Here is a 26,119-nt window from a genome sequence, read left to right as displayed (position 1 = left end):
CCATACAGTTCTAGCACCTCGAGACCCCCATGGGCGATTTGCCACAGTCTATAAATCTCAATTGATTGATTGAATTGTTATTTATGGGAGCTGATTTCATGTGTTCAAATGCATTGCTCGATTCTTGTCATCCACTCTCCCACCAATTCAGCTGACAGGTGGACCGAGTGTTCTGTGACACTTTTAGGCAAGTCTGGCCTTTTAGTCAGCAGCCTTTTGAATACTTGTCTTTGTTTTAAAACTGTTCTGCTGAGGGTCTGCTAAAACTGCAAGTCTCAGAGTGCAAAGTAGTGTTGCCCAATTAGCCCAGACTGCATAGGAGTCACACATTAGAAGAACAGACATAGATTTTCAGACCTCACTTACCCCTGTGTTTTTTTTTGTTTGTTTAATATTGCCAGATTTCCTTTCCTACTGTGGTGCTAAAATTTGAAATAACGTGTAGACCTGGGCAGAAAATTACACAGCGCTTCACAATTGTGCATCCTCAGAATCTATCACACTTCTCTGCATGTGAATAACTGGGGATCTGATCCGTTGCTGTACTTCTCCATGTACACACACATTTACACTGTCCGAGACGATTTATACAAAACACACGGCAACACACACCGAAGCAATGCTACTGACAGAGCACTGACCAGCCAAGTGTGAGCCATGGATGCTATAGTCCGAACCACCTTATTAACTTTGCCTGTTTGTTCCAGCATACTGTTCCGTGTTGTAGGATGCAAGTCCTCGCTACTGTGAGTCATTAACCCCTTCGCTGCCAGACCTTTTCCCCCTCAGGTGCCAGGCATTTTTTTGGCTATTTGGGGCAGTTCGCGCTTAGGCTCTCATTACTTTTTGTTCACATAAGCTACCCATGCCAAATTTGCGTCCTTTTTTTCCAACATCCTAGGGATTCTAGAGATACCCAGAGTTTGTGGCCTTCCCTGCAGGAGACCAAGAAATGTGCAAAAATACAGCTAAAATTGTGATAAAGAAAATGCGAAAAAAGGGCTGCAGAAGAAGGACTGTGTTTTTTTCCCTAAAAATGGCATCAACAAAGGGTTTGTGGTGCTAACATCACCATCTTTCCAGCTTTCAGGAACAGGCAGACTTGAATTTACACATTTTTTAACACAATTTTGGCATTTTACTGGGACAAACCCCATTTTTTAAAATGTTTGTGCTTTTAGCCTCCTTCCAGTTAGTGACAGAAATGGGTATGAAACCAATGCTTGATCCCGGAAAGCTAAACATTTCTGAAAGGTAGACAACAATCTGAATTCATCAAGGGTCATTTGTGTAGCTCCTACAAGGTTTTCCTACAGAAAATAACAGCTGAAATAAAAAAATATTTAAATTGAGGTGAAACAAATAGCAATTTTTCTCCATGTTTTACTCTGTAACTTTTTCCTGCGATGTCAGATTTATTAAAGCAATATACCGTTATGTCTGCTGGACTCTTCTGGTTCTGGGGATATATAGGGCTTGGAGGGTCATCAAGAACCCTAGGTACCCAGAGCCAATAAATGAGCTGCACCTTGCAATGGCTTTTCATTGTATACCGGGTATACAGCAATTCATTTGGTGAAATATAAAGAGTGAAAAATAGGTATCAACAAAACCTTTGTATTTCCAAACTGGGCACAAGATAAGGTGTTTAGAAGCAGTGTTTTTTGCACATCTCTGAATTCTGGGGTCCCCATACAAGCATGTGAATTACAGGGCATTTCTCAAATAGACATCTTTTTTACACACTGTCTTACATTTGGAAGGAAAAAATGTAGAGAAAGACAAGGGGCAATAGCACTTGTTCTGCTATTCTGTTTTCCCCCAAGTCTCCCAATAAAAATGGTACCTCACTTGTGTGGGTAGGCCTCATGCCCTCGACAGGAAACACAACATGAACACATCACATTTTTACCTTGAAAACTAATGTGTTTTTTTGGAACGTGCCTAGCTGTGGATTTTGGCCTCTAGCTCAGCTGGCAGTTAGGGAAACCTAGCAAACCTGTAATTTTTTTAAAACTAGACACCTAGGGAAATTCAGAATGAGGTGACTTGTAGGGCTCCCGCAAGGTTCTGTTACCCAGAATCCTTTGCAATTTGGCAAAAACACCACTTTTTCCTCACATTTCGGTGATAGAAGGTTCTGGAATCTGAGGAGAGCCACAAACTTCCCTCTACCCAGCGCTCTTCCAGGTCTCTCAATTAAAATGATACCTCACTTCTGTGGGTGGCCCAGGTGCCTGCAACAGGAAAAGACCAATAAATGTGTTGAGATTGAGAGGATAGCACAGCGAGTTGATAAGCACAATTTTTTCTTTTACACATTTTTAGACTGACTCTGCTTAGGGTTCCCACACAAGTGAGGTATCATTTTATTTGGGAGACTGAGGGGAACGCTGGGTGGTAGGAAATTTGTGCTGGCACGGTGATCCTACATAGAAAAGTGAGGAAAATATGCTTTTTTAACATATTTAGAGATTTGCAGAGGAGTCTGGGTAAAATAATATTGGGGGATCCATGCAAGCCACACCTCTCTGGACTCCTCTGGGTGTTTAATTTTCAAAAATGTCTGGGTTTGGTAGGTTTGCCTAGATGCCTGCCGCACCCGGGACCAAAAACACACGTGACCTGCCCCCATAAAAAACAGATAGTGTTGCAATAGATCATTTATATGTGTCCACTGTGATTTTCTAAACAGTAAAAATGTGAAAACACACTTAGGTTGTGTTAAGAAGACCCCTCACCCACCAACACAGTTCGTGGCATGCTTCATCATCGGGGTCCCACCCGAGACACCTAGCATGTCACGGATGTGCTCCAATGCCTGATTGATTACAGTGGAGCAGGTTTTGACATTTTTACCACACAGTAATTTTTACTACACATACTTGTTGGATTTGGCACAAGTGTGAGTGATGGTTCAGCAGATCAAATTTTATAAACAAGAGATTTCACAAAAATGAAATTCACTGTTAATAACTGAAAGGCCAAAAAACTGAACCAATTACTCACAGCTCGTGAGCTGTAAAGCCGCTTCAAGGCACCAACCGCTTTACAGTCCATTCGCACACCTTTGATACAAGACATGCACAAGACCATTCACGCTGCCAGCCACAGGCCAAGCACATTACAACACTCGTATCAGCAGACAGTGCCATTCAAGGGCCCATCACATTCATACGCCCACATTCCTCATACAACAATCACACCAGCTGGTGGGAGTGTGTGTATTGGAGTTTGGCTGGCAGTGTGCCGCAATGGTCAACAGCAAGTCACTATTTACACTGCCAGCCAAGCGCCACTCCACGCCATCACTTTTTTTTTATAAACAAAAAAGAGACCACTAACTATTTACAAATAAGTACAAAACTACAAACTCAAAAGGTCTAGCTAAATGCATGACAGTAATGCCAACCGTGAAACTGAACAAAAAATATAAAACAAAACAGAACAGGCAGTTTACACTCATGGTAGTTCCCAATAATACTTTTGGGTGTGGTAACTTCTAAAACAGCCAGCCACACACAGCCCAGACTTAGAAGGACAATCAGGGCAGTAGTGCAGAGTCTCCCTCAGGAAACCTCTTCTGGCACAGCCTCTACATTTCTTAGGGGGAATGTATTTTTGGGGAGTGGGAGGAATGTGATCAGGAAAGTGGTGATCTTTCAATTTAGCCACATCATCCACCACTGCTATTCTAGGAATTCTTGCCTCTTCCACCACAATAAGGCTCTCTATCACCGCCTCCTGAAATTTAACAAATTCCATCCTTGACTCAGGGAAACAATCCTTGAACACAATAAAAGCATTAAAAGTTGCTAAATGAAACAAATGGATGGGCAACTTTTTATACCAAACGTAAGACTTACAAATAGCATTGTAAGGTTCTAACCTCTGGTTTACTCTATCAACACCACACATGTGCTTATTGTAGTCTAAAATGCACACAGGTTTGCGCACTTCAGCAACTTGACCCCAAACAGCCACAGGTGATGTACTCTCATCATGTATGGTAGTTAACATATAGACATCCCTTCTGTCTGCAATTTTCAGAGTTAGCAGCTCATCATTCCGCAAGGCACTGCACTGCCCCCTCTCAAGTTTTTTACAGACAAGCTCTCTTGGATAGCCTTTCCAGTTAGTGCAGATTGTGCCACATGCAACAGTGTCCACTCTGAACAATTCCGTTAACAACTGCCCTCCAGTGTAGAAGTTATCTATATACAAATGGTGACCTTTGTTAAACAGTCGTCTACCAAGTTCCCACACAACTTTCTCACTAACTCCCAAAGTGGGAGGAAAACCAGGGGGGTCAATTTTGGAATCCGTACCAGTGTAGACCAGTAAATTATACACATATCCTGTACTACTTTCTAACAGCATATACAGTTTAATTCCATACCATGCCCTCTTGCTAGGAATGTACTGCTTAAAAACCAAACACCCCTTGAACAGGACCAAAGACTCATCTACAGATATTTCTTTCTCTGGAACATAAACCTCTGAAAACCGATCTACAAAATGATCAAGGACAGGCCTAATCTTAAAAAGACGGTCACAGGATGATCTCATGGCAAGGCTAAGGCATTGTCAACAAAATGCAGCATCCGAAGAAGAAGCAAATACGGATTACGAGTCGTGGTTGCAGGAAATATAGCCATTGTCATCAAGGGACTAGTAGAAAAATAGGAATCCAGCGATGGCTTCTTTATCAACCTCATCAAAAAAGGCAAACCCAGGAACTTTTGCAACTCTTCCAGATTTGTGGGAACCCACTGGGTAACTCTAGACTGAGGCCTAAGTCAGACACCGTTGTCCCTCAAATACTGTATTGTACACAAATTAGTCTACTCAACAATCTCTTCCAAAAATACATCGTCCATAAACAACTGAAAGAAATTGACAGGCAAAATGTTTTCCGTATTGACTCTACACCTTGGGAGACCAGTAAATGCAGGCAACTGTGGGGCAATCCAGGGGTCAGGTCTTCCAATGGGAAACCCTTCAGCCCCAGGCTGCTGCACTATTGGCATATCAATGTCCTCCTCTAAAACAGGCCCTTCATCTGCACTGAGAGTGGCTTCCTCATCAGAAGATTCCTCTTGGACAGAAAACTCACTGCCAGGATCTCTCACTTCCTCCTCTGCCTCAGATGCAGAGTCAGTCTCATAATCATGGTCAGAAGATGACTCACAAAGCAAGCCAACAACCTGCTGAGCGATCACTCTGTGGCTAGCCATGATCTTTTCTCAGAAGTGTAACTTGACAAAAGCGCAAACAACAACCAGCACTGTCTAAAATAAGTAAAAAACAAAGGGGGTTATTCTAACTTTGGAGGAGGTGTTAATCCGTCCCAAAAGTGACGGAAAAGTGACGGATTTACCACCAGCCGTATTATGAGTCCATTATATCCTATGGAGCTCGTAATACGGCTGGTGGTATATCCGTCACTTTACCGTCACTTTTGGGACGGATTAACACTCCTCCAAAGTTAGAATAACCCCCAAAGTGTGGCTTCATTGAAAGAGTTATGTACTCACAAACTATACCAGTCACGTGTCTGAAAAAGGTAGACTAACCAGCAACTACTCTGCACAGACACTGCAATCACCAATGCTATCCCACTAAAAAGAAAAAAGAAAATCAAATTAGACATAAGACAACACAAATATCATTGTGCACAAATCTAAGAACACTTTCACACACAATCCTGCATTTAGTGCACCACCTACAAACATTTCATTCATTTATGTCAACAATGTTCCTTTGGAGTAAATTGCTTTTACTTACCTAAAACATGCAACTACGCAAACCGCAGGTCAACTACTGCCAAAACCACAAGGATCCACAGCAAAGGAAGCCAAAGCTTTGAACTGGAACAAAATGGAAAAATAAACTATTATAATCACAAATACAAATACTTTGCCAGTTGACAAACACCCCGCCACCAAGCATTTTCAAATGTTCCCTGATGCCTAAGTGGATTCTGCCCCCCCTTAGGGGCATATGGGCATACAAAAAATAGGATAGGATAGAATAGGCTTTATCTGTAACAACTTCAGCAGATGTGAGGGGGGCAATCAGAACATAAGTCCTGGATTGAGAAGTGGCTGCATTGAGGGGGGTTTGCGAGAAGCAGAGGTAAAGTGACCCAGCTGCAATTGCTAAACAAAAGTACCGAAAATAGATGAGATGGGGCAGGGCAGAGGATGTGGTGTAACAGCCAGAACTGCAGACCCTGGGGCTGGGGAGCCGGGTTCAAGTCTCGGTATGGCCTTTTGGAATAAAAAGCAGTGTAAGGCTATTCATCAAATGAAGTTCATAACACTACTCCTAAACAGCATAGCCATTTCGGGATGCCAAATAAAACAACAAACAAAAGCAGTGCAGGGCTTTTCGTCAGACAGAGTTACAAACACAACCAGTAAAGAAGCAGGCAAGTAATCAACAAAATAAATAGTGCATGAAAACAACAGAAAAGAACAACAGCGGAACACTACAAGTAGTTAGTCCCTACTCCAGGGAAGTAAACAAATGAGCACAAGGTCGGACTAAAAAGATAAATTAACCAATAGCAAAGAAGCCTTTTTCAAGGACACACCAAATAACATATAAAAAGCTACTGGGTAGGATGAAAGCCTGTGAACTGATTACAGCATATCTCGAAGAGACCGCACATGCGTTGCCTAGACTCGACCGAAACAAACATAAGGGATCAGAGTAGAGGTATCCTGATTCCAGACAATACATGGAGAGGTCCCTAAGGGACCCCTCAAGTGCAAAAATGTGCCCAATTTTTTTTGCCTGATCCATGGATCCATTGGAAAAAGAAACCTAACCCTCTCAATCACCATACCTCTGCCGCACATGGCCAAGGGCCGTTTACAGTGTTGGGTTGGGCGCATGCAGGTGGGTTTGAGGCAGGGCCTGGACACTTCGGGTGTGGGCGGCGGTGGTTGTATTAACATACAGTATTTAATTATATTACTTTACATTGAAAAAACATAGAAATTCACAAAAAAACTAAGGATACAGGGATGTTATGGCTATGTTCACATTTTAAGCACACGAAACCATAGAAATTCACAAGTTATAGTTTCTTAACATAAGTATAACTATAACAGCCACATTTCTATGGTTTTGTGTGGGTAAAATGTAAACCTAACAACAAGGTCCCTGTAACTCTTGATTTTTTAAGTGGAAAAAATAAAAAATAAATATATATATATATGCAAAAAAAGAGAATAGAGAACTCTGGGTAGTTCCCAAGTTTAGGTGGAGAGCAGCTCTAGTAAGGAGCACCCTGCAACACCAGCGACACTCTAGATTTGCTCACCTCAAATGTCTGTTTATCTAGCAAAGTTTTTAAGCATTGGATCAGCACAGTGCTATCCACGCCGAGCTAGATAGTGACAAAGTCTTTTGCCATTTGTACAGCAAATGTACAATGTTGCAGGGTGCTCCTTACTAGAGCTGCTCTCCACCTAAACTTGGGAACTACCTAGAGTTCTCTATTCTCTCTATTCTCTCTTTTTTTGCATAATTTATGCGGCACTCTAACCCTGAAAGGGATTTGTTTTGACTTATACTGGGTGCTCCCTTGTGTCTGGACAAAGCTAAACCTCTCTGATGAGCTCTAATGAGAGCGAAACACGTGTCAGGGGTTGCTTTTAACTCATTCCAGGTTGGCTTGGATGGTATTTTACCAGTCCAAAGCTGTAATACTGTGCCTGGTGTGGTAAATGGCTTTTGTCATTTTTCAGCTCGGCAAGGTTGACACTGTGTCAAACCTATGCTTAAAGACTTTGCTGTACAAATGGCAAAAGACTTTGTCACTATCTAGCTCGGCGTGGATAGCACTGTGCTGATCCAATGCTTAAAAACTTTGCTAGATAAACAGACATTTGAGGTGAGCAAATCTAGAGTGTCGCTGGTGTTGCAGGGTGCTCCTTACTAGAGCTGCTCTCCACCTAAACTTGGGAACTACCCAGAGTTCTCTATTCTCTTTTTTTGCATAATTTATGCGGCACTCTAACCCTGAAAGGGATTTGTTTTGACTTATACTGGGTGCTCCCTTGTGTCTGGACAAAGCTAAACCTCTCTTATGAGCTCTAATGAGAGCGAAACACATGTCAGGGGTTGCTTTTACTCATTCAAGGTTGGCTTGGATGGTATTTTACCAGTCCAAAGCTGTAATACTGTGCCTGGTGTGGTAAATGGCTTTTGTCATTTTTCAGCTCGGCAAGGTTGACACTGTGTCAAACCTATGCTTAAAGACTTTGCTGTACAAATGGCAAAAGACTTTGTCACTATCTAGCTCGGCGTGGATAGCACTGTGCTGATCCAATGCTTAAAAACTTTGCTAGATAAACAGACATTTGAGGTGAGCAAATCTAGAGTGTCGCTGCTGTTGCAGGGTGCTCCTTACTAGAGCTGCTCTCCACCTAAACTTGGGAACTACCCAGAGTTCTCTATTCTCTTTTTTTGCATAATTTATGCGGCACTCTAACCCTGAAAGGGATTTGTTTTGACTTATACTGGGTGCTCCCTTGTGTCTGGACAAAGCTAAACCTCTCTGATGAGCTCTAATGAGAGCGAAACACGTGTCAGGGGTTGCTTTTACTCATTCCAGGTTGGCTTGGATGGTATTTTACCAGTCCAAAGCTGTAATACTGTGCCTGGTGTGGTAAATGGCTTTTGTCATTTTTCAGCTCGGCAAGGTTGACACTGTGTCAAACCTATGCTTAAAGACTTTGCTGTACAAATGGCAAAAGACTTTGTCACTATCTAGCTCGGCGTGGATAGCACTGTGCTGATCCAATGCTTAAAAACTTTGCTAGATAAACAGACATTTGAGGTGAGCAAATCTAGAGTGTCGCTGGTGTTGCAGGGTGCTCCTTACTAGAGCTGCTCTCCACCTAAACTTGGGAACTACCCAGAGTTCTCTATTCTCTTTTTTTGCATAATTTATGCGGCACTCTAACCCTGAAAGGGATTTTTTTTTATATATATATATATATATATATATATATATATATATTCACAGAAAAAAAACAAAGATTAAAGGGACATTAGAATTAGGAAAAAGAATTTTAAAAAACAGAGATATTCTCTTAAAAAAAGAAAATTTTAGGGACATTATAGTTAGGCTCACATTTTAAACGTACAAAACCATAGAAATTCATCTGTTATTGTTACAGTTAGCTCAAATAACTATAACTCGTGATCTCAGGTAACTATAACTTGTGTCCCCGCTGTAACCTTTGGCTTTTTCAGCAAATTTCAATGTTTTTTTAACATAAAGTAATTTTCATTACTATATGTTAATCCAACCGCCAATGCGCATGGCCTGCGGCCAGGCCCTACAGTCAACCACTCATAGCCACCCAACCTTGGTCTGTGCACGTCCAAAGGCTGTGAACAGTGGGGTTGACTGCAAGGATTGGCTGTAGGCCAACCCCCCAACCTTCCAACCCCACGCTGCGCACGGCCTTTGGCCATGTGCAGGGGGAGTTGGCTGCAAGTCCGCATGGCCCCCCTCCCCTGGCTTTTTTGGGCCCAGGTACCCATTCCCCAGGGCCCGGTGTTAATATATGTATTTTTTAGGGGGAGAGAGGCTGCGTGGCCCCCCTTCCCTGCCCAATTTCGGTCCTGGGGACCCCTTCTCCTGGTACTTAGAGTTAATATAGTTTTTTTGATGAGGGGACGGCTTGCCCCCATTCCCCAGACTGATCTTTACCCCGGGACCCCACCCGCTGGGGCTCGGCCTAATCATTTTATTTTTTTCTATGGAACAGAGGGCCACGCAACCCCCCTACCCAGGCTGATCTCAGCCCCGGGGACCCCATCCCCAGGGGCCCAGCATAAAAAAAATTGGGGGGGGGAGTTGGGTCACATGCCCAGCTACCCAGGCCGATCTTAGCCACATGGATCCCACTTTCTGGGGTCTGGCCATGTCACCATGTGCCCCCCAGGGCTACCAGTCACCACTGCTGTAGACAGCAGGGGGAGCTTGAAGGACCCCTACAGTTGAATAGGCATTAGTCCCAGGGAGGTGACGGTCCCTCGGGCCGTGGGGGGGGGTCGGGTGCCCCCATATTTGATTAAACATTGGCCCAGAGAAGCTGGCTGTCGCTGAGGCTATGGGGCTCCCTTGCATTTCCTTAAGTAATCAGCCCTGGGGAGGAAGCGGTCCCTGGGGCTGCGAGTGGGCCAGGTGCCCCCCGCATTCAAATTTTCAATGCCCCCGGGACCTGGCCCACCCGGGGGCTACATTTAAGCAAGGGAGGGAGCCCGCACTTTTAAAAAAAAAAAAATCTGTGGATCTGCGATCCGCCTCAACTCCAGCTGAAGATTTAAAAAAAAAAAAATGTTTTTGCTTTGGGGGTTCCTCTGGGACCCCAGCACGAGTGCTAATGGGTCATGGTGTCCCTACCCTCGCCCCTTTTCTTTTTTTATCTTTTTTTCTGGAACTTGGCTGAAGCCAAGTCCCAACATGGCTGGCAACACTTCCTTGTTGAAGTGTTGGCAGCCAATCAAATCTCAGCACGAAATTGGGAGGATTTGCGGAGCCTTCGTGTCTCTTTATATACAAATTTGCTTTTTCTTAAATTTATCAAACACTACTGAACAGATATGAACCAAGTAACAAAAAGGGTGCTTTCTGGACCAAGAGTAACCTTTCTGCCAAATTTTGTGTTATTCGCCGAGTGGTTGGGGCACTATTCCTGTTCAAAATCCCTAAGGAATGCATGGGGAAAAAGCTTTTTGGACCCCCCCCTTTTTTCAGCCCCCCGCTTGACGGATTACCCCGAAACTTGCCATACAGACACTTGAAGTGAGCATCATTTGTTTTTGGCTAATTTCGTGAAGATTCATCAAACAGCGCCAAAGTTATTAGCAAAACAAAAAATGCTTTTTCTATAGAAACTAGATCCTAACCATAACTACCTAGTAGCGATGGCCACTATATACATATATATATGTGTATACATATATATATGAAATCGTGGAACATATCGCACTATTGGTGTGATTTATAGATGACCTATTCCTCATATGGGATGGTGATGAACAAGAGCTAATTAAGTTCCTTGAATCCTGGGAAAATAACCCCCAAAAACTTATATTTTCACAAGAAATCAGTGCCACGAGTATGACATATTTAGACATTACAGTATACATTAAGGGGGAAAAGGTATGTACATGCATCCATAAGAGACCTACTATCTGCAACAACTTATTGCATGCAAATAGTGGACACCCACATGCCCTAAAATGGAGCATTCCATATGGAGATGCTATGCGCAAGAAGAAATTGCTAAGAGGAAGCAGAATTCAATAGCGAAGCAAAAAGAGATGTGCAACAGATTTAGAGCTCGAGGCTACCCAAGTATTGTCCTGGAGGATGCTCTCACGAGAGTGTCATCACGGAAGAGAGAATAACTGTTAATCCTGAAACAGTTTGAACCAAGAGGAGTGGAGGAGTCATTTTAACGGAGTTTGATCAGTCCAGTGCTCAAGTGAAGAAAGTCTTGCAAAGGAACTGGCAAACATTAAGACTGGATGAGACTCTTAAATCAGCATTACCAGTGCAACCAAGGGTAAATTATAGTATAACAGCCTCATTAGGAGACTATTTAGTCCATAGTTTCATGCAAGGTGTTCCAAACACCAAATACAATTGGTTGGCCAATCGTCAGAGAGGACTCTGGAAGTGCCAGAGGTAAAAAGAATGTACTTTTGGACAGAATACAGTTGAATTTGAAACAATAACAGGCAGGAGGTTTGGATTAGAAACAACATCAACTGTGAAACTGTGGAAAGAGGTATATTGGGAGTACAGCCAATAAACTTAAACTTCAGATCCTACAGCACATCTGGGCCATACAGAATAAAGACATCACATGTGCTATGGCCAAACACATATGGGAGAACCATGGAGGAGACAAAACAGGATTGTGCTACTTTGTTATACATCATATTGTGAGGACACCAAGAGGAGAGGATCAAGAATTGGCTCTCAGGAAGTCAGAGTCCAGGTGGATTGTCCTGATGGGGACTGAAATTCCATAGGGGCTGAACTCTGATGCAGAGTTACATGTGCTTCTACGATGAGATAATAGACATTTGCTCAGGGGACTGGTGTAATATATAATTTTGTGACCTTGTGAGGAGGGGAATTTGAGAATGATAAGGATATAAGAACATATTAAATACTTGAGCAAGTGGGGAATATGTTCATCTATGCATGAGAGATTTGGAAGTGTCTTGTAGACTGTCATAAATATTATTTATATTTTCTTCTTTATTGCTTTTATATTCCCTTTTGTGATTATCATTTAGATTTCATATTTGTTAGTCTTTCTCTCTCTCTCTCTTGTGGTGGAAATCAAGGTGCCTTGGAGCATCAGGATGTTAATTGATATATTATAAGGGACAACAATGAAATATATTCAATGTGAGGTTTGTACTTGACATGAAAATAGTGGAACATAAGACTGCTATGACTAAAAAAGAATATTGAGTCTTGGATTACTAGAAATTAGATTTTTAAGGGGAAATGACCAAGATATATGTGATTGGTTTAAATGAATTTGGTACTTTACATTTATGAAAATGTCTAAATTGGTCCCCGTTATGAGGTTTCTCCAGGTAACTAAAAGGATTACATGGATTTATACTACTCTGACAGAGAGTGGACACGTGACTGACATGGGTATTTTACTTTTATATGTATATTATCAGTGCTTTTACTGACATTGCCCCCTCCCCTCCCTTTTTTCACATTTTTATATACAAGACTAATTTATGGGTAGATGTTTGAGGAAAAACAAGAAAAAATAGGAAAAGAAAAATAAGTGATAGTTCACATAAATTGGTCTTATTTGACCATACGCCATTGAAATTGTTTGAAAGTAACTCCTTTGCTTCAACTAAAGTGTGGGTCGTGTGACCCTTTTTAAATCATGTTCACTTGTGCACTTTATGGTCAGGGGAAGGCTTGTTGCCGAAACGCGTCACCATGCCTTTACAGCACTCACACTCTTGATTGCATGAATTTGTAATGTGTTAGTCTTTTCTTGTGCTCTTGTGCCAGTGATGTTGGGGGATTCGGTATTGGAATATTGGGGTGTGCAACAGGTGTTTGGAGGCTTTGAACAGCAGGAGGCACTATGAGCTGCGCTCTCTTCTATGAAATAAATCTGTTATCAACACTACATTGTGTGAGGTTTTCACTACAGGAAATGTGGCGACGAGCTACGAGACCGCTTACATGAACTCACGCACACCGGCTGCATCTGACCTCATTTCGGCAGACAGGTTGTCGATACGTGTCATCTAACCTTCAAGGACAGTACGGTCAGTGCTTTGAAATTTTAAAACGTATCCAGTGTCAGGTGCCATTATAGTCAGTCTAAGTAGCCATTTTGCCCGTAAGAAGAAAGGTAAGGGAACTGACGTGGCATGCATTTTTATTCACTCTACTAAAAAAAAAAAAAAAAAAAAATGCTAGAAAGCTAACCTCACCTCCTGACTTTCGCATCGTAATGCTTTTGTGAGGAATTTATGGAAGCATTTATTCTGCTGGCAACACAGTAATTTACGACGTACCCCATTTTAAGGGCACGGTGATGCGCACACTTCCGTTTGCGTGTTTTGATTTCTGCTTCGATATTCTCGGTGATGTGCACACCATGCTAGAAACACTGATACGCGCAAGCCGAGACTCAGAATAACTGTGTTAGGTATTTAAAGCGTATGGTGATGCGCACATCTGTTAGCGTGTCACAAACTCAGTAATGTTCTTGGTGATGCGCACATCACTTTAAAAGGTGAAATGAAAACACATGTGGCAGAACTCTTTCGTTTTAGATATTTTTTATTTTTGTATTTCCATGTCATAGAAAGATTTACATATAAAATATTCATTACGAAGGTCAAACAGATTATTATCGTCAGTCAGTGTATTTATGGACACTCCTAATAATATCACCACTCTTCAGGAATTACTCTAACTTACCATATCACCATGCAATCAGTGAACCCACCACCACCATTTTAAAAACACCAGGAAATCCACCTATTGTTTGGAAAAATTGGTATAATGCTTTTGAAATGTAGCAAATGGAGCAATATGTGCATCTCATTTCCGCCCTGAAAGGAAGACATTTTTACTCTTACACTCATTGGTTTTAAAGGAAGGTCGGTATACAAACACCTTCCACCTTTGGTGGTCAACGAGGGAGAAGAAATCGATGAGTACATAGAAACGGTTAAAAAGCTTGAACTGAGGTTTGACATTCAACCTAGCCTGGTGGTAATTAGGCATACGTTTTTCAAAAGAGATCAAAATACTGGAGAAGATGTCAATACGTATATATCAGCACTCAGAAAACTTGTAGCTGATTGTCAATTTGAGACATTTAGTGATCAACTAGTAAGGGATCAATTTACATCAAAGTGCACGGATAAAATAATTCAACAAAAGTTACTCTCCATGGGTAATCCATCTTGTGAGGAGACGTTGAGGGTAGCAAAAAGTAGTGAGACATGAAAACAATCTGTCAAGGAACTAGAAAACAAAGCAATAGAAGCCATAGGAATAGTGAAATCTCAGGAAGAAAAGACTCTGAAATTGACTAAAAGTTTTAATAAGCCATTTTTCAAGCAAACAAATATACGCTTTAGGTGTGGGAATACAAACGATCTCAAAGGTAATAAAGGTTGTCCAGCGAGTAATGTAATCTGCAGAAAATGTAATAAAATAGGTAATTTTGCCAGAGTGTGCCAAAGTGGCACAAGCAGTACTAACATGCATCAAAATTCAGGCATGTACACAAATAGCGTCGGTGTAGCTAACGTTACAGAGGTAGATGTGGATAAAGTTAATGAAATTCAAGATGAATTGAGAGACATGGCGATGATTGTTACTGATGATCAAATAGTGAGTGGACATCTAGCTAAGTGCATAGATCCTTACATTGCAATATATGTGAGCAACAAGGTTATTAAATTGTTAGTTGATTCAGGAACTAGGATTACAATGATAACCCAAGAGTTATTTAAGGAAGTTTGGGGAGACAGACCTCTTGATGCACCAGACAGAGCACCTGTGTGTCATATGAAGGCAGGAAGATTGAGTTGGCCGGTTATTTTTAGGACATCCTACAATTAAAAACTAGAAACGTTTTTGAGAAAGTATATGTTGCAATAAAGGGGTTAAACATATTAGATTGGTTTCACCAGGGGCTTTTTCAAATGGTATTGAACCCCGGAACCAAAGAGCAAGTATCTGTTGTGGAATCAGATGATTATGTTGATGGTTTAAAGGAAGAGTTTCTATTAGTACTTTCGGAAAAAAATGGGCAATATTAAAGACTTCACCCATCAAATAAAGGTAAAGGGGTGTGTAATTCCCATCAAGCACAAATTAAGGTCTTATTTTACTAAACGTATTGGGAATCATGCAGGAGAGATGGGTTGTCTTAAAAAGTGAAAAGTGTCATTTTTAAAAAAACAAGGTTGAATACTTTGGTTATGTGATGTCAGAACAGGGGGTAGAGCCTAAACCTGGTTTGGTCAAAGCCATCATGTATGCATCACCACTAAGCAAGGCAGGTTTGAAATCCTTTATAGGATTGTGTGAGTTCTACTCACAGTTCATGCATGAGTATGCCTCACAAACTAAACCATTAACCAACTTTTTGAGGAAAAATTTTGTGTTTGTTTGGAATGGAAAATGTCAGGAAGCATTTGAGTGGATCAAATCCCAACTGCTGGGGTCAAAGATTTAAAAAACGTTTGATCCAAAAGTTCAATTTGTTATTACTGTGGATGCCAGTAGCTTTGGTGTGGGTACTGTTTTGACCCAGGTGAAGGAAGGTATTGCACCTTGGGTTATGCGTCAAGAGTGCTGAGAGGCTCAGAAGTAAATTTTACAGTTATTGAAAAAGAACTCTTGTCTAGTTGGTGGGCCATTATAAAATTCCATCTGTACATCTGAAGAAATAAATGTGTTTTATGCACAGATCACAGCCCTCTGGTTTCCATTTTAGCAGGACACAAGATCAAAGATCACACACAGCGTATCGCAAGTCTGTCCACTAAGTTATTACAGTATAATTTGAAGTTCAATACACCCCTGGCAACAAAAATGTTAGAGCGTATTTTTTATCAAGATTTCCAGTTGATGAAGAGTGTGGCATTGATGAAGAAGATGAAGACGATGTTGACAATTGTTTTATTGCAGCTATGGATTTGAGGGTATGTGTGCTGTGAGGGAGAAAGAATGGAAGGAAGAGGTGTCTAAGGATGCGATTTTGACACAGGTCATGAAATTCGTAAGGTGTGGTTGGTCAAAAGAAAGGAATGTGTCAGTTCAGTTTCAGACATTTATAAAGGTCTCAGGTGAATTGTCAGTTGAAGATGACTTGCTGATGAGAGGTGGTAGTTTTGTAGCCCCAGAAAATAATTTACACAGATTGCTGGTGCGCATGAAGGTCACCTAGGTAGAACGTTCACAAAACGTAGATTACATGAAACGTTTTGGTGGCCTGCAAGGGGCCAGTATGTTGATGAATTTGTGAGTGAATGTGTAATATGCAACAGCTGTGAAAAGGGACTCAATGTAAGGACTCCACCTTTACAACCTATTGAATTGCCCACAAAACCATGGGAAAAAGTGGGGATTGGTATCATTGGTCCCTTTAATGTGTTACCTAATTCTTTGAAGCTTGCTGTAGTTTTAATTGATTACTATTCCAAATGGCCAGAAGTCATATTCATAAGTGATCCCTCATCAAAGAACGTAATTGAGTTTTTGAGAGATGTTCTTCTACGTGAAGGTTTCCCATCATTTATTGTATCAGACAATTGGGGTGCAATTCGCAAGTGCTGAATTTGAGAATTTTCTACACAAGGAGATGTCAAACAGATCAAAAGTTCACTCTATCATCCACAAACAAATGGTCTTGTGGAACGCATGAATCATGTATTGGGGAACCGTATACAATGGGCTATTTCAAACAATCCAAATGTTTAGAATGCTGTACGATCTATGCTGTGATTCATGTTATCAACACTACACTGTGTAAGGTTTTCACTACAGGAAATGTGGCGAGGAGGATGGGATATGAATCCAAGCGTGCAAAGCATGTCTGGTCAAAGGCCAGGCCCTGTGTCCTGGCCTTATTGCACATGGCTGATGGCCATTCACAGCAAGGGATGGTTCCACATGGAGGGTTTGGAGAAGGACGTCTTGCACAAAGGGGACTTGCTGTTTGCAGGGTGGTGGGAGCACAGCTTGGACAGAAAACAGAAATTCACTGAATAAACAGAGGTTAAGTTGATGTTGAAGTTAGATTAGGCTCCAAGACCTTTATTTATGTTAAATTATGTTTAAAAACAGTAATTCACTGAACAAAACAAAGGTTAAAGCGATGTTATAACTAGGTAATGGAATACATTGGAAGACATTAACCTGAGCTAAAAAAAAAACATTGAAATACATCAGTTATAGTTTAATAAAAAAATCTAGAACTTTCGCCCCCATCATGCACTGCTTATGACGTAATGTTACATCACTCATGATATGTTCAAATTATTTTAAAAAGGGACAAAAATGTGGGTTGGGCATTTGTGCATGGATGGGCGCAGGTCCTGGCTGAAACCAGTGCCTGATGGAGGGTGGAAGCACTCTGCCCATGTGAGGTCAGGATGAACATTGTGCCCGTCTAACAGCAGGGTGTTCAGTGTGCCTTTGTGAGTGCAGCAAGGGAGAGAGTGCACCAGTGCAGGGTGGGGGTGTGTGCTCATTTAAGCAGAGGGTAAGTTGTGTGTTTGTATTAGCGCAGGGTAAACAGCGATACTACATGAGTGCAAGGTAAGCTTTGTGCCTGTGTGAGTACAAGGTGAACAGTGTACATTCTGAGTGCATTTTGGAAGGTGTGCCCTTGTGAGTGCAGGTTGAGAGGTTTGCTTGTGTGAGTGCAGTGATGCATGTGCATAAGTACTGGGTGAGGGGTGTGCCTGTGTGAATGCAGGGATGAGTCTGAGCGAGTACACATGTGGGTGCAGGGTAAGCATTGTACCTGTATGACTGCAGGGTGAGTAGTGTTCCTATATGAATGCAGGTGTGTCTATGTAAGCACTGGATAATGGGTGTGCCCTTGTGAATGCAGAGTGTCAATGCTGGTTGCCTCTTGAGTGTTATATGAGGCGTGAGCTCATGTGAATACAGGGTGACTGATGTGGTCATGCAGTTTGCCTTTGCGACTGCTGGCCAAGTGGTTCTGTCTAATTGCACGGCGAGTGCTGTGTGCCTGGGTGAGTGCAGGGTAACTTGTTCCCGGTTATTAAGTGTGCGTGAGCGCTGTGTATATGCGAGTGCAAGGTGAGTGGTCCTCCTATGTGAGTGTAGGGTGGAGTGTTCCTGCTATGTGAGTGAATGGTGGGAGGTACGCCTATATGAGTGCAGGTTGAGTTGCGGTGCCCGGGAGAGTACAGGGGTGCATTTGTATAAGTGTTGCATGAGGGGTGTGCGTGTGTGCGTGTAAGATGTGCACTGTGCTTGTGTGTGAGTGCAAGCATATGCCAGTGTGATTACAGTGTAAGGGGGAGCCCATCTGAGTGTTTGGATGAGAAAGATGTGCCCTTGTGTGTGCATGGGCGAGTTTGTATGAAAACGAAATAAGAGCCTTGCCCATGTTACAGCAAGGATGGCAGTCCCTCCCTGTAATTACAAGGAAGTTCCTCTGAGGGTGAGCAGTGTTTATAAATAAGTTCAAAGTAACATGTACAGATACAGGGTGAGCAGTCTTTCCCGGTGCAGGCTGCAGCACATCAAAGCTAGACCTGCAAATAAGCATTGCCAATCCCTGTTTATTCCTTGGTGACCCCGAAACGTCCTTCGCGTTTTACACAGTTGCCTATCAGTCGTCGTTCTAGATTTTCCAGCGCTTGATGATTTCAGTGCGTATTTGTTATAGGAATTTTCAGCTGTCTGTGCAATTTTAGAGTAGTCACCGTGGAGGAATGGAGCCGTTGAACAGACTATTCTTAGAAGGAAAGGAGAGGTATATTTGGCAAGAAGCGATTACTTTTTTCATATTAATAACAGACTGTTATTTGTAATCGCCCCCTCTTCCCCCGCCCATTAAAATGGTGCGGTCCTTCTTGTGAGTGGCTGATCGCATGTCAGTGGGCGGGTCTATTGTTTCTCGTGAGAAGAGGGACCCCTAGTTTCCCGAAGCAACGACGCTATATTGCCAGTGGGCGGATCCATTTTGTCACTGCTGTCACGGGGGTTGGGGAACGTTTTTGGTTAGCGGGGGGTGTCCCCGATAGATGCGCTCCCGTTGATGTGGCAAGCCTGGCTTTAATTGGTAGGCAGGTTTGTGACGTAGGCTGCGGTGAGCCCTGCGGCTCCCTGGCAGTGCTTGGGTCTTTTAAAGGGAGAGAGCGGGGTGCGTGGATAAACAGTCCGAGCCGGGAACAGATAAGCCCAAAACAGGAACCCGTGGACTACGACGCCAGCTCAGACTCCAGGAAGTAGAGAAGAGAGGCGAATCAAGGAGAGGGACGGAACCACTCGGGGTCAAAGCAGTAAAGGTGAGAAACCACGGGGCATTCTGAGCATGGCTTATACTCGGAAGTGCTACCCATCCGTTGACCTCCGGAGAATGTCCTCTAAATAACGCAGTTCCATTATAGAATGGGTGGATCAGGTCTCTTATTTACTGAGATGGGCCATTCGCTTCTTTATAAAACGAGGTGACTATTGAACAATTAGAAAGAGGTGGGTTGTCAGCTACTAGACGGAGCAGTACAGTCTGCTTCAGGGACGAGGTGCCTTTCACTCCTATCCACGGCGATGGCCCTCACACCCTCTTAAAAGCATATTTGAATGTTTGTAACCCAATTACAGACCCTGTTGGATCTCCCTCCATTTGTCAGAATGATCACACACCGAACTTTGTAGAATGAGGCTGCTCAACCTTCTCACTCTTTATAGACTGTGGTGGATCATCAGCGCCTCTTCTCTAAAGATTAGGACTTCTTAAATAACCTCTCTTAAAGATAAGAGAGTGTGCCCCTCTCTAAAAACACCCCAGCTCATAGTAAAGACTCCCACCGCACAGTTTGGTTTGCCACTCCGAAGTGAGTTGAGTGCAATATCCCGCACTTTAAAGGGCGGGGTCTTTATATGTGTATGTATATATATATATATATATATATATATGTATATTTATATCGCAACAACCACTGCTTTTCTGGGTGAATTAATTTTATCAAATTTCAAAAAATGGAACGCCATTCTCTTTCTTGGTTGTGGTTCGTCAGTCTGCAACTGACAGGCTCCAAACAGCAAATACTTCATCACTAACTCCAGTTGTTGAGGACCACCGACTTGCCAGGTGGATATTAATAAACTGTATTTCAACATAATTAGAATTGTTTATTTAAGGTAAAATTAGTGTTGGTTAGCCTATTTCTTTTCCTTCTCTAGTTCTGTAGAAGTTGTCTTCCTAAAAAGTCCTTTTATTGCTAGTCATGGAGGAGTATTTACAAGAAGACCCGCAAAGATAACGCTTTCAAAGGGAGATATGTCATTTTCAGAACTGTTTTTTGGATTCATTGACCTACAAACCCATGCACTGCTTTCCTCTTCACTAATTCCCCAAACCTAATATTTCTGAGTTTCAGAGCCAATAAGAGTAGGGCTTGGAAGGTCAACCTCCCCTGTGGTCTAATGTCATCAATGACATCAGACCGTGTGCATTCAGGCAGCTAAAGTGTTTGTCCATGAATGTCTGGTTCTGTCACTTTTCCTGAATACCATCATATTTTGTACATTAAAGCCTGGTCCCTAAACTTATTGAATACTCACAGGAATTTCTCCAAGTAGCTCTGGGGGTCGTATCTCTTCAGCAGTTCACAGCACTTCGACTGAACAACCCTGGTTCTTGCACTTCAGCTGCACACATATATTTCAGTAAATGAACCGGTCTTTGAACATGTTTCGAACTGCACAAGAGTTGATTAAGGACTTACCTTTTTAACCGTGTAAGAGTTTGCCTTTCTAGACCTAATAAGTACCCTTCTGTAGCCCCCTCGAAAGTTTGTCCTTGCAGTTCTTATGCATCGCAAATCCATGTTTGTCTATGTAGGACTGGTCCTTAAACTTCATCATGCACTCAAAGAGGTTTCGCTATATTGGACTGTTTTTTTACACACAAAGCTTACCCATATAGTGTAGGCCTGACCTACGAATTTCTTAGCACACAATAGTTATTTCCTCATGTAGGCCATAGTACCTCAACTTCTTATATCATGGCTGCTGGGCAAGTAGAGTATGAACAAGGAGTCATCTCAGAGGATGGACCTTCCTTAAACGATGAGTCCTTTTTCATGGTTAGCCTCAGATTGTGTGTCGCCAAAGCTAGCAATGAAAATGCTGTCAATGGCAGAGACCTAGTCGAATTTGAGCATAGAGCTGCTGCAGTGCACAGGATTCAGTACACGTCAAGATGATGTCAGTCCTCGGGTATATGAGGTTCTAGTTAGCATATAGGATTGTACCATGTAATTTATGGCACTGCCACTGAAATCTTTGCTGTGCCACCCCTGGCATATTTCATCTGCACTACTAGCATAACATACTGAAATTAAATAAATCCACATCGCCCAACCTGTTTCCTTTTACGATTCTTGTTCAGAATTGCCCATTCCCTGTTTTGAGTGGCTAAAATATTAACTAATGGAATAGAAATTAAAGAAAAGGTCATTTCTCAGAAGGAACCATCAACAGCTTTGAAATAGTGGTGCAAATCGTGAAACATCTTGTACGCCGGTATTTAGAGAGAGGCGTTCATCTAGCTGTCCTGTCTTTAGAATATGTGCATGGACTTTTAAGTTCTTAGTCATGCTGCTTGTAGGTACCTTACTAGTCGCTTCCTGCACTTAGACAGCCATCGCATTTGATGATTCATATTGGGCATCTTCACCCAAAAGTCCTAGTCCTTAGATGTGAATCACAGGTTCTTCCAGAGCACACAGAGAACTGTGGTTGAGATCAGACTCCTACTGCTCGCCCTAAAAAAATGTAACGGAATGCAGTGCCATCTTCTAGCACCTCTTATGATCGATACACTTGTTAACACCCAGGGGAGTGGAGCAAAACACGTGGTTTGGTTGATTGCATACAATTCTAGTCTGGAATCAAGTCATCAGATTCTTTGCTCATCTCTGTCTAGCATGCCATCACCACGTTTTGGTCATCCGACCCAGTGGGTTGACATGATTAGGTATGTTGACCTCACTCCTTCCCCTCAGACTACCATTTCAGATATTCACGACAGTCACATATCCGGGCAATGGTTTTTGAGCTCCGTTTTGCCTAGTTATTATGCATGTATGCAAAATAAATGTGCCCAACTGCTTTTTGCCAAGTAACTTTACGATACGTATAATGGCTGTAGAACCTGGTACAGCTAGCATCCCAGCTCTACCCTATATGACAGACCGCACCTCGGCAGCACCTTCTCCAAAGTTAGTGCAGAAGTCGCAATATGTCTGGAGAGCAGACAGAAAGCCTCCGCCCACCAGCACCTTATTTGGTGGGAGATCACACTACAGTGTTCCCTCTCACTTTATCAGCACCCCTTCTGTTGGGGGTCGGACTGCAGGTCAATTTGCTTTAAATTGCATCTATCCATAAAGAAGAGGGCAGCTCATGCCAGAGGCACGTAGAGGTCACTGCTGCCAGGTAAATAGAACACTTGCACGATATGCCAATAGGGGCAGACATGCTTTGTGTGCACAGACACAACTTCACTTTTTATTGTTTGGATACTTAATACATAGATGCAGGAATGACATGAGTGTTCTCTCAAACCTTTCCAGGGAAGTCACAAAGTAACTTCGGGTAAAGTGTTCAGGCAGTGGAAGCCCCTCTCTGAGTGCCTGCAATTTAGTTTGATTTTCCTCCTCCTTTACTAATGAGTTTGCTGCTTGTGTCTGTTCAGCTGCACTACGTATTTGCGGACGTAAAAGTCCACACTTTGCTTAAAAAATAGCAACTTTGTGGGGAAGATTGTTACCTGGCACTGTACTAGTGTCCATTGAAAAATGAATTGGGAACTGGTATACCACAATATGTTTTGTCTCATTACCTTGAAAAGTACTTGGATACCACTAGAGTGATTTCAATGTGCTGAACGACCTACCAGATGGTCAATGGGCCTGTTCAGGCCCTGGCCAATCTAAATGTGACTAGCATTAATCAGTTGGGATACTAGTGGCTTAGGATGGCTACATTTTCAGAAAATGCAGGGAGTGTGATGAGCTGGGCGGGAGTTAAAGAATGACCGGGTACGATATGCAGTATCCAGGGCCAACCTGAGGAGCTTTCCAATTTTACAGTTTCATACAGAGAGCTAGACTCACAAAGGCAATTGTAAACTTAAGAGAGTATTTTTTTGTTACTCACTACAACGTATTCCAGTAGTAGGTTTTACAATCTATGTCTCTCACACATGTCCAGGACTACTACTAGAAAATCTCACCATATGCTAGTCGGAGTTTCCACCAGTTAATCCACTCATATGTGCCTAGGCCTGGCAGTGTATTCGCACTGTATTTTTTCTTATTCTATGGGGTAAATACATGCCATCCCTGAATATCCCATAACATTTGGGGGTGATCCCTTCTCCTTTCCCAACCTACAAGCACATTTGTGCCATCTTTTGTTGTGCATTGTAGGATCTTTTTTAATTCCTCATATATTCTCGTTTCCCTCCATTTTCTTGAAAATTCCTGATTCTGTGAATCCATATTTCTATTTTAGTAGTAGATATCAAGTGCAAAAACTTTGAAAATAGGCCCCAATATCATTAAGTATAGACTACATTTCCTTCCTATCGCTTAACTAATACTTAACTATTCTCTTTTCATGTTTCCTTTCCAGGAGCCTAACATGAGTGCAGCCCCAACCCGGAAGTATCTGTTGACATTCGACTTTGATGAGACTATTGTTAATGAGAACAGTGATGACTCTGTCATCCGTGCAGCTCCTTCGCAGGAGCTTCCAGAGTCAGTGCGCCAGACCTTTCAAGAGGGATTCTACAACCAGTACATGCAGCGAGTGTTTGAGTACCTTGGTGATAAAGGGGTTCGAATGCAAGATTACTTAGAAGTATATGAGAAGATCCCCTTTTCTCCAGGTATGCTGGAGCTATTTGGGTTCTTATCCAAAAACAAGGAACTGTTTGAGATCATCCTCCTCTCCGACGCCAACGTATTCGGCATTGAGAGCTTACTACGTTCTACTGGTTACCTCTCCCTTTTCCGCAAGATCTTCAGTAATCCAGCATACTTTGACAATCGGGGCTACTTGACTTTGGAACCCTATCACTCCCATGGCTGCTCTCAGTGCCCTGCCAACATGTGCAAACGGAAGATCTTGTCAGAGTATCTGACTGAAAGGTCCCATGAAGGGGTGGAGTTTGAGAAGCTCTTCTATGTCGGCGATGGGGCCAATGATTTCTGCCCATCTGTTGTCTTGACATCAACTGATGTAGCGTATCCACGGAAGAATTACCCCATGCACCGGATGATCCAGAAAATGGAAGAGGCACAGCCAGGAGTGTATCAGGCCAAGGTGGTGCCCTGGGACTCAGCTGATGTCATTCGCCAGTGTCTCGAGAGGCAGCTCAAACAAGCATAAGTAATCAGTAGCTGTAACTAGCGTTTTGAACCTCTTCCTTTCTCTGAAATCTGGTGCTGAGGTTCCACAGAAACGGAGCAGCTTCATTTTAAGACGAGGATTTAGGTTTTAACTTTACAGATTATCTTAACCATGTCTTAGGAATGTTGACTTTCGAGGGATGACTTGGGCCTTTCTCCATGCGCCTTATTTATTCTTTGTTCTTGCCTCAAGTATTAACCTATTTTTGAAGTGAGTGCCTCAGTCTGTAGGCGAGGAAGACAAGATGTGTTGTCTCTTCCTGCAGCCCTCTGACTATGTCTGCAAAAGGGGAAACCTGCTTCCACCGTGAACTGGGCTCATGTGAGGCACTCCAAGGGCTGTCCTTTATTGGGCTTCCATTACCTCTTTCACAGGAGTAATTGTTCAGTGTTGCTCGATAAACAAAACTGCTCAGCCAATATGGTACCCAACAAGACTGGCTAGTAAAACTGCACAATGTAGCCAGCGTCAAGGTTTCTGAAACCCAACTTTCCTACATCCATAGCCCCTTCTAATGACAGCGGAGCTGGACAAGATTTGTCTCATAGGTGCTCTGTTCAGACATGTTGATCACTCACTCTGATTGCATAGTAAAACTGCTTTATCACTTCTATGTGGAACCTTCCAATGTCCTCTAAGTTTTAGTGAATTAATTGGTTTCCATAGTCAATATTTCAGGAACATTATAGCACTACATAGACTACTCCATATGTAAAGTTTAGCCTGGTAGCATTCCTCAGATCTTAATGGGCCTATGTTAGAGAAATGAATTGGGTGAGCTATTCTTCTATATTGCATCACACTCACGCCCTCTACTCATAACACCCCCTTCTTATTTCTGTTTAGGAATTCATTATCAATTGACTTGGGTACATTCCATAGATTTTGATGGTCAGAAAGGTATAGTGGAATTGATTGAGTTTGTGCCCTCCTTATCATCACCAATGGCTCTAGCCGATTAGAAAAACTTTTATTTGTTCCGAGTTCCTTTTTATAATCCCTACAATTGTCTGTTTTATGTAGATGAGCTCTCGCTGAGAGAATGCCAGGTACTCCCGCCTTGTGGAGGGAGGTCGAGGACAAAATAAAGAATACTTTCCTTGCCTTGAGCTGCTTGCTCTGTAGTCCCCTAAACCCGACGTGTGTCTAAGCTGCCTATTCCACTGCAGTATCATCTTCTGTCTGCTTCGCTGTCAGCCTTTCACTGTTCACAGGCTTCTGTATAGTTACATGTAGAGAGGACAACAATTATTAATGAATGTTCTCTCCCTGCTAGTTCCTCAAGCCTAAATGTATTGTTTCCTCTAGGTACTCAGGTACTTGGATTCAAGCTTGCCCTTTTATTGAATTGATTTGTGCGAGAAGCAGGACGGT

General features: G+C 42.4%; 1 protein-coding gene across 2 annotated transcripts in view; it reads left to right on the top strand.

Moving 5' to 3' along the window:
* The window catches only part of PHOSPHO1 (phosphoethanolamine/phosphocholine phosphatase 1), a 44,332-nt gene extending 18,478 nt beyond the window's left edge, over positions 1–25,854 (top strand). The window contains exons 1-2 of one of the 2 annotated variants that reach the window (XM_069237785.1): positions 19,262–19,608; positions 23,966–25,854. In XM_069237785.1, coding sequence (XP_069093886.1) covers positions 23,975–24,724 — 750 coding nt within the window. In that variant the 5' untranslated portion in view covers positions 19,262–19,608; positions 23,966–23,974 and the 3' untranslated portion in view covers positions 24,725–25,854. Of the gene's footprint in view, positions 1–19,261; positions 19,609–23,965 lie in introns of those variants that run through there. The other variant, XM_069237786.1, reaches the window with a different exon arrangement.
* The last annotated feature ends 265 nt before the right edge of the window (positions 25,855–26,119 follow it).

Source organism: Pleurodeles waltl, chromosome 6 (assembly GCF_031143425.1).
Source record: "Pleurodeles waltl isolate 20211129_DDA chromosome 6, aPleWal1.hap1.20221129, whole genome shotgun sequence".
Lineage (NCBI taxonomy): Eukaryota > Metazoa > Chordata > Amphibia > Caudata > Salamandridae > Pleurodeles > Pleurodeles waltl.
Note: the sequence above shows the minus strand (reverse complement) of the source record. Positions and strands in the feature narration are given on the sequence as shown.